At 40.3% G+C, this 12,656-nt stretch overlaps 1 protein-coding gene across 1 annotated transcript in view; it reads left to right on the top strand.

Annotated features, from left to right (window-relative positions):
• CSMD2 (CUB and Sushi multiple domains 2) overlaps positions 1-12,656 on the top strand; it is a 948,969-nt gene that overhangs the window by 651,793 nt on the left and 284,520 nt on the right. The window contains exon 13 of the mRNA XM_066586981.1: positions 4,319-4,501. Within this exon, the coding sequence (XP_066443078.1) occupies positions 4,319-4,501 (183 nt within the window). The remainder of the gene's footprint in view (positions 1-4,318; positions 4,502-12,656) is intronic.

The raw sequence follows: 12,656 nt of genomic DNA, 5'->3' as shown, positions 1-12,656 counted from the left end.
TCACTGGCAACAGAGGCCTGTATTTGTAACGTCCCACTCACCAGAGCAAGATTTCTGTTCCTTTTGGGTATCCCCTCATATATAATAGAAGATATCATTGCCTTGCACAAAGAAGGAAAATGATACAAAAAGCTAGCAAAGCATTGACATATAGTTGTAAGCATAGTTGAGATACAGTTAAGTGTGGGAATTTTCAGGGAATCCTGGACCCTGGGTAGGCTCATGTGCGTGCCCTTGTGGTAGCCACCCCCTTTGTGCTCCCCTTTCTTTCCCCACTAGCTACACTTCGGATTGAGTACTCAAACAGATATTCTCTCAGGAGCCGGTATGTATTATGTGACCTAAATAAATCTAAAAAAAACCAACAGGCTTTTCTTGCACCGCACTTTGACCTCTTTGTGTGCCCTTTGGTGGATGATTTTGGTGTCATTAGATTTGTGACATCCTCACCACCACCATAAAATCATAAAATTTGAGTTTAATACATTAAGTGACCCGTGAGACCAGGTCAAAGTTGCCATGGTAAGTGTAGCAGTGCTGTTGAGCTTCAGCCAACAGCGCCATTAGGGAGAGTCAAGCGTTGCTAAGCGACGTTAATATCAAGTGCTTACCAGTTTGACTGTTGACATGTCACCAAAATGTGGAAGACCGAGTCGTGAACGGCAAACAGTTCAAGCCGAATCCTTGGCTTGACGGTTCTTAAAACATTTACAACCATTTTTCCAAACATTTTATGTTTGCATAGCGAACATCGGGTCAATCTAGTTATATAAAATAAGGAAGATTTACTTCTCTATTCAACAATTTGCCTGATGATTTTTAGCATTCTAGGAAGTCAGTGTAGAATGGTCTGTTGTGATTAAGAATAACATTGCATACCGTGTACAATTCCGATGTCTGTGATACAGGTCATGCTAGACTAAAAAGCCAAGCATTAATATCTGCAATAGTTTATCATCAGAGTCATGCAGAACTTTAACCCTTTCCAATGCAATGTGTATCCTGGTTTTCCTAGGGGGCTTACTCTTTTCTGCTATTATACAACGGCGCTATATGCTGGCTAAAGCCAGTACTGCATGAGGTGACATGTTGGATAGGCTCCAAAAGCAGAGAGGCTGGCAATATACAGTAAGAGAGCCCCGACGGACATCTTCCAACATCAGAGCTGTACAGCCTTAAATCATAATGTCTTTAGACGTGAAACAGTGGATTGGAAAGGGTTAAAGTGAAATATTGGAAATATAGTTTCTTATAGTCAATGGAACAAACTTTTACTCCTTTCCCACTTTTGTAGATTTAGGCACATTAAAAATTAGTAGGTGGTAGAGATGAGCGAACCTACTCGGCCACGCCCCTTTTTCGCCCGAGCGCCGCGATTTTCGAGTACTTCTGTACTCGGGCGAAAAGATTCGGGGGGCGCCGTGGGTGAGTGGGGGGTTGTAGCGGGGAGTGGGGGGGGGGAGAGGGAGAGGGCCCTGTTCCCCGCTGCTACCCCCGCTCCGCCACGCCTCCCCCCGCCCTCCGGCGCCCCCCAAATCTTTTCACCCGAGTACGAAAGAACTCGAAAATCACGGTGCTTGATCGAGTAATTACTCGAAACAAGTATATTCGCTCATCTCTAGTAGGTGGTAAAAGGCAATCTTGCAAGCTAATACAACTTTGCTGTAATCTCATGTACCAACTGAAAAATGCTGATGAAATTTACTTTAAATCTTATTCTTCTTATAGTTTAATGAAGTATAAAGAGCCTCTTGGTAGAGCATAATGATTAAAATTGCTATGTGTAAACTTCATGCAGAGCTATGCATCCTATGTATGTAATGATTTACAGTACACAATCACTGTTTAATGTGTACATGAACATTTCAGCATTTGTATCTTGCTGGAGACACAAAAAAACTTGTTTTCTATGTATTGCTGACCTATGACTATAATGAGAAAATTATGCATGAGAATTCTCTTTGCTGCATGGGATCCAGAAAGACTACTTAATCATTCCAAAATGCTAGCCAGATAAACAACTTGGATACAACTTTACTGCTAAGAGAAAACATAAGGAGCAGTCTTTGCGGCCCGTCTTCATCAGGTCTTTTATTGCTCCCCAAGCTTTTTTGTGCCTTTCTTTATTAATTTAATCTGCAAGTGGTCTCATCATATTAGCCAGAAATATACCAGTGGTGTTAAATACAATTGTGTACTTATCTAGTTAGGAAGTATAAAAAGGATATAAACTACCAGGCCATTAGTGCATTTGTGAGATAATTGCTGCATAGAAAAGTTCTGGCTGAACATCAGTCTAAAACATATGCCTCTCGGTACTAATTTATACTTTATATACATAGAGGTAGAATCCATACATGAAGTTAAGTAACTCTCTAAATGTTTTACTTTATCTTTAGAGCTACAGTCACATGCTGTTTTTCTTATTTGCTACACATATAATTGTTGATGGCCATGTTCATGCCAGGTCATTTCTGCCTACATAATTGCTATGCTAGCATAGAAATTAAAATGTATTAGGCAAGGTCTTAATCATTCTCCACCTACAGCTTACCTTACCAAATTGTGAATTTGGTAAGCAGCAGTAATGGAGGGATGATTTAGTGATCCTGCATTGAGCAGGGGGTTGGACCCCATGACCCTGGAGGTCCCTTCCTACTCTACCATTCTATGAGAATATATGTGTTCCTTACATTGATTGGTGTGATTGTTCTCAATAAGAGAAACCAAGTAATCTTGTAGAAATGATACCTTTTAATGACTGACAAAAATACATGATGTTAATGCAAGCTTTCGAACCTTTTCGAATTAAAGCTCGCTATAACATCATGTATTTTTGTTAGGTATCATTTCTACAAGATTACTTGGTTTCTCTGACTGAGAACAATCACACTTTACTCTGCAGGCTAACACAGTACTAAACTTTTTCATTTTACATTGCTTGTGCATGCACATACATGTAGAAGCGATAGATCAGTTGTTGTGCATGCTCTTTACAGTATACTCATGTGCAAGCATAGGAAGCTGTAGACATAGCAATAATGTAATGCATCCCATTACTCCTGCCTATATTACTGCTTCTATAGCTGTTTACATACACCCTGGTCCCGCAGCACCACTTGGAAATCTTGAATAGGAAAACAATTTGAAAAATTGTACAATTACTGAGTAGAACAGCTTTTTATTTGCAGCTGAGAGTCATTTTGTAGAAACTGGTCAACCCTTTTAAATGATATGTTCCAGGCTTCGCAAACCTATTCGATTGTAATGTCAGTATTAAATGCAATATAAACTAATCCTGGATTCAACTATGCCCACATTCATAAGCACTTCAGGATCTGTCAGGCTGGACAGCTCCTTCTAACTCAGTACTGTAGGAAGAAGATCTGTACTAGTTTCCTTGCAGTTACTTCTTAGCCTTTACCATTGCACAGTGAGATATGAATATAAAACATCTGTTCCTATTACATATAATAAATCACCATAATGGTTCTCATTACAGAATCATACTTTTAAGGCTCACTGCTTGGGAACATCTCTGTAAAGATTTACACAAAGACTTGTTTAAGTGAAAACTAAAGGCATACTTACCGAGGAAGAACTAGAACTTGCTACATAAAACTAAGAAGTTCTGTGGATTTTATTATTGTATGCAGACATATGTATAATTATCATTGTCCTGGTACTGAAATATTTGCAGTTTATTATGCACAATGTGATTTAAATACACATCTTATGTAACTGGATGTAAGAGGTAATTGAGGCAAAGTTCTTTCCCATCTTTTGTCTCAAGTGGTTAAAAATTATCAAGCAAAAAAGCCTGAAGACAAACAGAATATTGTGTCTGTTTGATTACTGCTCTCCGCTCAGTATGATAGAATAGGAAACTTACTTAACACCAGCTGCTTCTGAACCTGAGCATTCTGTAGCTCCTTAGCTCATTCTTCTCCTCTAAATGTCAGACGATGGTGCTTTTTGACTTTGATCGTTGCTATATTCTTCATTTGTTTTAGTGTAAATGTGATCCACTGCTTAAAAACCTATGCCAATATGCAAGAGATGTACAACGTATATATAACGGTATGATTGGGCTACAAGGTGGTAGAGTAAAGTGTGATTGTTCTCAGAAAGAGAAACCAAGTAATCTTGTACATATGATACCTTTTAATGGCTAACAAAAATACATGATGACCCTTTTTTCAAGGTGGTAGAGGTGATGGAACCTCTGTAGAAGGTAGTTAAAACTTCCTTCAAAGTTGGAATTGCCCTACAACAAGTAAATGTTCTCAGTACATTCCATTCTTTTCTTGTCTTTCAGAAATAGACCAGGGGAGCTGTGGGGACCCAGGAATTCCAGCATTCGGAACGAGAGAAGGTTCAAGATTCCGACATGGAGATACTCTGGTATTCCAGTGCCAGCCAGCATTTGAGCTGGTTGGACAATCGACAATCACATGCCAAAAGAACAGCCAGTGGTCTGCCAGAAAACCTAGTTGTGTGTGTAAGTGAGGAGAGAAGTTTGTGTGTGTGTGTAAAACCAGGCCAGCCAGACAGCAATGGGTGCCACGCACCCACTCATCTTTCCACCCTCCCCTACCCCCCCAAGGCAATAAGGACTCGGAGTGCCATGCAAATGAAAATACTAATCGCATGCTAATAACATTCATATTCCATTTTCAGCAGTAATTTAAGCCGCTCAACGAGGGAGAGGTGCAGCTGGAGTTACTGCCTCTCTAGGAGAACCTTATTTTTTATCATGAAATATTCATGTTTTAATTTAGAGGAAGAGAATTTCAGCAATCAGGCATTTTTTTAAATGTACCTTGTACTGCGTTTTTAGCTGAATTAACTCTGTCGATGTTGGATCTGGTTTTTATGATCTGGTTTTTAGTTCTTTCTAAATGAAGTACAGTTTGTCAAGTACATGGGGTAAATATCTGAGAGGTGTTTGTGAAAGGTGCACGATTATAGTCATAGCTATGTCCTCTGTTTATCAGACCATTAGACACACTTTTCTGTGCATCTAATAGTCCGAAAATAATGGTGAAGCAGATCAGTTTTATTCACTGAAGGGCGGCTTTCCTACATGTTAGCAGGAGCCGTCGCTGGTCTTTCTGGTCAAGGGTCAGAAGGCAGGAAGTCTATTCACTGTAAGTCCGTGTTGTCCTTGGATGCTGACTCCCATGTTCTCTCCAGTGTTATCTACTTGATTGATTACAGCCTTGATAATGGCAGTAATATAGCGCAGCTCATAGGAACTGTGCGATCAGGGGATCAGTGCTCACATCTACTATGCTTACAAATGTGTCCACGCTTATCTTAGCTCTAATTTTATTAGGGACTGCATGAAAACAATTCAATGCAATATCATGACATGCTAGCAAAACCCTTTAAAGGCTTCAGCTCACAACACAATCGCTAGGTGGCCACACAATACACATATGGGATAGAAATCTTCTGAAATCATGCTTTTAGAGAAGCAAGTTATCTCCCATCACACAGCATAGGGGGGCGGGGAGTCTTATACTCACCTGGTCCGCGGTGTCCCGATGCTTCCCAATGGTCTTCGGCAGTGCTGCGGTAAACTGCGTCCTCCTTGTCTCACAGCTGAGCTTCTTCCTGGTGACAGAACTTTGAATATCCCGCCTCCTTTACTGAATGGCTGTGATTGGCTCCTCGAGCGCCGGCTGTGATTGCCTGCTGGCGCTCGATGAGCCAATTACAGTGCTCACTTTGCTAGAGGTGGGGTATTCAAAGCCCCGTCACCAGCAGAAACTGAGATAGCAGACGGAGAGGACCCCTCAGTTTGCCGCAGCGCTGCCGGAGACCATCGGGACGCTGCAGACCAGGTGAGTATTGATTTTTTGGGGGGAGGGCATGTTAGCTAGGTCCTATTTTGGGTGGAAACATGGTATATCTGCTCTTGTTTTTGGGAAATATGGGAAGTATGTACAAATACCAACTTTGAAGCTTCATAACACTGCCGACCACAATTTTCCTATAACAGTAAGGCCACTCTCACACATGCATTTTTTACCACGATTACCATGGCGTTTAAAATGCTGCCGTAATTGTGGTATAACACTCTCATTGATTTCAGTGGGGCCTCTCAGACATGTGATTGAATGCCACATTTTCTAATGCAGCTCTGCTCTACTTTCACGCTATTTAACACACCTCATCACCCATCATAATGATGGGGTGCGTTAAAGACCACTGTCGGATGCAGTAACCAGCGGTATGATCAAAATTGCAGCGTTTGCTGATGATATGTGTGAGAGTGGTCTAACAGTCACTGTGCTCCCCATTTAGCCACAAGAAAACACTTAACCCTTTCCAATCCATTGTCTGACGTCTAAAGACATTTTGATTGAAGGTTGTACAGCTCCGATGTTGGAAGACGTCCGGCAGGGTATTCTTACTGTATATTACTGGCCACTCTGTGGTCGGCGGCCTCTCCAGCATGCCTCATACCGCAGTACTGGCTCTAGCCAGCAGATGGCGCCATTGTATAAAAGCAGAAAGAGAAAGCGCCCTAGGAAATCCTGAATCCAAAATTGGATTGCAAAGGGTTAAACCTCCAAGCTCCACTGTCATTCTGTCCTCTACTAGCAGAAAGTTACTGTACTGCAACAGGAAGAAGTACCACTCACTGCCATTAGGTAATAAATGGTTAAAAAAGTTGTCTGAGTAGTTCACCTCTCCTGGGTCCCTGAATCTCAAGCAAAGTTGCTCGGTTTATGTTTGTTAATAGGCTGCAGTCAGCCTGTGTATAGGATGTCACAGGCTGCTGCAGCCAATGATGGAACTCAGCGATTATTTGAGCGCTGAACTCTATCATTGGCTAGAGCAGCCTGTGACATCCCTTAAATCAGCCGCTGCAATCTGTGACATCACAGGAGACCCATAGCAGCGGCGCTGGGCACAGTGAGAAGCTGGGAGTGGTGAGTATATGCCTTTGTTATGTTGTTGCATGAGGAACCAGTTTTTGTAAGTAAAAAAAAATACCTCAGACAAACCCTTTAACCAATGAAACTAAATACCACACCATTGACTCTCAACTGTGCACTCTGGAGCTGAAAGAGTTAAAAATCCCAAACTCTGCGCTCTTATTTGACTTATTAATCCTCATTAGTATGTTTTAAAGGGGCTTATCGGGACTCCAATATTGATGACCTATCTTCAGAATAGGTCAACAATACCTGATTGGTGGTGGCCCACTATTTGAGTCTCCCACCAATCAGCTGTTTGAAAAGACTGCAGTGCTGGGGTGCATGCTTTAACCTCTTCTCAGGCATCTTAGGTCCCGTTTATTTATTATTTGGCCAGAGATAAGCTTAATCTTATTCAAGTACATGGGCTTGAGCTTCCATACCAAGCACCATTGCTGCAAAATGTAGAGTGCTGTGTTGGGTATGCAGTGAAGAGGCTGTGGTGCTCACCTGAGTGCTGTGGCCTCTTCAAACAGCTAATCAGCAGAAATTTGGAGCAGCGAAGTCCCACCGAACAGATCATAAGGAGTCCTGGATAACCCGTTTAACTCTTTTCTTTCCAGAGCGCACAGCTTAAAGGGATCATTGACCTACATTATATCTGCTTTGTGTGACATTCATTCAAATGGTTGCAAAGTCAAAGATGCCTATTCCTGTTGTCCATAAAATAATATGAAGGCATCCAAAGATAAATGGTTGACATACAAAAGCGTATGCAGCAGCTACGATTATAGTATATTGAATCATTTTGAATACCTGTAATTGAGACTGTCCGGTAAAAAAGGAATAGCCCTATTTTATAAGACTACAAGCCTTGGCAGTGATTGAGTCACTAATATAAAGCACAAAGTTTCCAGTTGTGGGTAGTTCTTAAATTTACATATGCCGCATCTTTGAATTCAGGTTGCTCTATTACATCTTGTCAAGTTCATTTTAGTCACATCTATAAAGATGTTTGTGAACTGGAAACCTGCAATTTTTATAAGACCCCTTTTAAAACTTCTATGAAAAAGTGCCTAATTTGAAGTCCCATTTTCCTGTTGTTTCCCTAAAGAACTATAGTCATTACATATCCCCTACTGAGACACTCGTAGATGATTGCATCTGGACACATCCCACAGTTGGTTAAATAGTTTGTATCATGAAAACCACCACTGCTCATATGTTCTAAGAGGGAACCCCAATATGAGCCAGAATGGATAGCCACTTTATAAGAACTGTCCATGTAATACAATACCAACTGACCAGTCATCTGAGTGACCGCCATGTAATAGTATCGTTGCCTTGTATCAGCTGAAATGCTTGTTCGTTGAGGCTTTTCCCTCACCTGCAGCACTCGGAAGGGTATGGACTCAGATGAGGCTGTGCAGATATGTGTGTAGATAGACAAACATTGAAATCTCTTGAAGACAATATATGTTTTAGGTGTCCCTTTTTATTCTAGACTATGTCTAGATAGAGTAATGTGAATACAATTTTACATCATCTCTATCACTAAGATTAATTCATTGAAGAAGCTTAAAGCCAAATAATTTTTTACATGGTCAAATTTTTTTTTCTCTGTTTTTGGTCCATATTTCTATTGACTGAATACCGCCCCATTGAATTAGATTGGTGTATTCAGATGTGTGTTGCACGGCCCAAAATTGCCTATTAAAGTCTATTGGTGTGTAAACTAATTAGAGTGAATATGCATTAATACATATTAGTATCTATATTTACTGTGGGAAGGGGGAGGAGTTAACACACCATGCCTTCCGTTGGTCTTGACAACACTGGTATCCCTTGCGTCTTCTTGCGTGTAAAACACAGTGAACATGAAACGCACCCAATGCTCACCAAATACACATGCCTTGAAAATGAGGCATTTTTCATAGAACAAAATTGCATATGCCCGTGTGAATGAGACCTAACCTAGAATTTACTGAATCTCTTCTATAGTGTCTATAGTGTTAAATGAATTCCAACACTATAGTTAGTTTGACTTTTCAAACTTTTTTTGATTTTCAAATTTTTTTCTATAGGCCCTTTATCTTTATATAGTTCATTTAGATTGAAAGATCACAACCACATACAGAAATTGTACAGTTATCAATCTCCAATCTCTACCTCTTTGGTTGTGGTAATGCTGCAGAGATCACAATTCAGTGGAGATTCCATTGTATCCCATCTTGCTTTGTTCAGCTATGAAAGAGATGGCAGACTGGATCATTAGCTGTATAGCTAACCAGAATCTTTATGTACACAAAATATATTTTCTGTAGAATTGCTATTGAATCTTACTGTCACAGTCCCTAAGAAAGGGTGTAAATATAAGAGGAGCAAAGGTTGCAATTGCAGCCCTGATGTCAGGTCCATTCAACACAAAAGCAAAAAGAATTCTTAAAGAAAAAAATGGAAAATATAATAGAGATTGTTGGAAGATCAGAGAAGAGAATGGAGTGGAGACTAGGGTATTCATAAGCTTCTCGTGTACAGAATTCTGTTGAAGGTAATTGTGGTAGAGTGAAGTCCCTAGATATAATTATAGAGGGTGTAGAGGTTGCTATTTCACCTGGTCTCTGAACCCCAAGGGGGACCAAAAAACGTCCCTCTTCTCTGCATCAGGAGACCAGTACTATAAAAGATACATGATGGTTGAAGGACCCTATTACTGATTTCCCACTGCAACCCTGGAACGTCCAATTATACCTTTTGTTCAGCCCAATTCCAAGTTTTGCTATAGTTACATATTATTTTCGGGCCTGAACAATTATGAGCACAGGCTATGAGTTCTATATGAATACATGTGGAAAAAAACAGGAAAATATATATTTTTTTTATTTCTGAAGATGAAGACATTTTGCATTTCCTTTTTGGCAGCTTACTAAAGAAGCATATAAAATAAGTTAAGCATGACAACATCAGCCTGACATTTTTCCGTAAAGAGTTTAAAGTCATAGAGTCTGTGTAGAGATGATATTAGGCTGCCTTCATAAGTTTGTTGACTATATTTTCACCCTGGTTTAGTAACACATTAAATTGTTTTTCGGTTTATATCATGCTGAGATTAGACAACTTTCAGTTCCTTAGGGAGAACTTAGGGGTTGCTGTGTGTATTAATTATAGGTATTTACTTTTTATTTTTCACCTCTGCAAAATATCTCCAGGGATTAATGGAAACCAAGAGTTTGGAAACATTAAAAAAGCAACCAATTACCTTGACATATCACAAGATAGCAAAGGATTTTCTACAATTATGTTGAAGGAGGGTTTTTATTTTCCTTTTTAAAAAAGGATCTTGGGAAATTTAGATTATTATAGCAGTACACTTTTATGTACATAAATGAATTGACAGGGTAGGTAGGAACAGTCGCTAATAGCAGACAGATTAAGGGAAAAAAACCATAACTGAAAAACGTCTGAAAAGAGAGGAATTTTTAATTCTTCAAAACTGTTTCTGTTCCCATTGGTAATGGCCCACGAAAAATATAGGTGTTTCTTATATTTAGCAGACATGTACGAGCTATAAGCAATGGCAAGCAGTTGGTGGACTAAAAGGATATGAGCCACTCATTTTGTAGCTATTACCTAACACCACCACACGTAGGATATAATAAGCACTCATAATTGGTGCGCCCATGGTCATTTTTTGACCAATAGAAATCTGATTCGCAGGTCATCGTTTTTTCAGTTGTTCTAACATTTTTTTGTGTTTCGGGCATTCCTTTTCAAGTTGTTAGCTAATTTTCAGTAGAAATTAGAAGACAAAAATTATGCACAATGGTCGAAGAATTTTGATTCAGAATTTCGGTAATAGGAAAATATCTGATTGTTGCTGGGGAAAAACCTTTATCTAGTATACTGATCATACTAGCTCTTATTGAATTAGTAAAGAAATGCTTTCTTTTGGACATTAACTTGGCCAACAGGATGGCTACCTTGTTTTTGATATGTCCTCAATTAATTTAGATTTTTAACCCTTTCCAATTCCCTGTATGAGATCTTCCTACATACTGATAGAAGCCTGTACAGTTCCGATGTTGGAAGATGCCTGACAGGGTATTCTTACTGTAGTTTACTGGCCACTCTGTTGTCGGGGGCCTCTCCAGCAAGTCACATACCACTGTACTGGCTCGAACCAGCAGATGGCGCCATTATAAAATGGCAGAAAGAGAAAGCCCCCTAGGAAACCCTGAATCCAAAATTGCATTGCAAAGGGTTAATAGTCAGATCTGTCTGCTTGTTATTTTTATGCTGTCTATACGTGTCCATGTTTGGTCAATAAGCTGGTGGTCCATGGGGAAATCCATGTTTCCAATAGTGACTTAAACATTTACTTGAGGCATTTGTTAAGAATTTTGGATGAGGGCCTCTGAGTCTGCAGTTCATATTCTGTCTACTTAATCGGTTGTGTAGTGGTCAAGAATGGGTAGATGCTTGAGAACAGACAGTCCATAACTGCTCTGCTCCAGCACCAAGTCATTCCGATGGGTTAAGTGCGTTGAGCTCATGATAGCATATAAGAGTTGGATCAGAGTTGATTAAAATATATATATATATATATATATGTATGTGGTCTAGTCATAATTATATACCAATAGTTGAGCTAATGAGAAGGATTGCCAACAAACATGCACAATATTTGTTATTATTTATGGATATCTTTGAGGGCTCAGTCAGATTAGCATTTTTTTAACGGATGTATAGGTCTGTGAAAACGAAACGCAAAACACATGTATAAATAACTCGTGACCAAAGCGTTAGACATGTTTTTTATTTGCATTTGTTGTACGGTCACACAATCCTAAAATTCACACATATAGTGCGGCCCCATTGAAAGCAATGGGAGAGGATCACTATCACCTGCTGTGGCTGTGACAGCTGCAGCAGGGAATTCCTTGGATGTGAAACCCCTGGATGCTGTCACGTACAGGGGTTTCACCTTGTTGCCAATGGGGCCAGTGGCAGCCGAAGCACCAGCCCCAATGAAACGCAACGGGAGAAGATGCGCTCCTCTGCCACAACGGGGATGAAGGAATCATCTGCCACAGCTGTCACAGCTGTGGCAAGGGAGCCTGATGCTGTCCCATTGCTTTCAATGGGGCCGGTGCTGCTGCCGTCCCATTAAAAGCAATGGGATGAAGGAAACTCCGCAGGGATTTTTTTTTGGGGGGGGGGGCTTAAAATATAAGCCCTACCCCGAAACAAAAGCCCTAGATGCTGAGAAAAAAAATTAACACACCACCTGGAAGCGGTGTCCTGGGCTCCGCTTCTCCCCAGGTCCCTGATGCTGTTCTTCTTAATTTTTTTCGAATGGCTGTGATTAGTCAAAGTGCTCAGCCAATCAGAGGTAGCACTTCAAGGAAGTGGGTATTTTTCAATCCCCGGCCAGAAGAACATGAAGAAAAAGAGTGCCTGGAACGTGAGGAGAAGACGCACTGGAGCTGACAGCGCTTCTAGGTGATGTATTAGTTATTATTTTTTTCCCTGCAGCTAGGGCTTATTTAGGGCTTTGAGAGTAGGATTTTCTACTGTCAAACTTGCATCAGCTCAGACGAAAACTGCATTGTTTTTTCCCGGAGCAAATTTTTTTGGCTTGTAAAAAATGGACATGTGACTGCTTTAATTGGGAAGCTTTGGTTCTAATAGAGCCGAGGTTTTATGGTATCTATAGATGCGGGA

Source organism: Eleutherodactylus coqui, chromosome 1 (assembly GCF_035609145.1).
Source record: "Eleutherodactylus coqui strain aEleCoq1 chromosome 1, aEleCoq1.hap1, whole genome shotgun sequence".
Taxonomy (NCBI): Eukaryota; Metazoa; Chordata; class Amphibia; order Anura; family Eleutherodactylidae; genus Eleutherodactylus; species Eleutherodactylus coqui.
The sequence above is the reverse complement of the archived record's forward strand: the minus strand, read 5'-3'. Positions and strand labels throughout refer to the sequence as shown.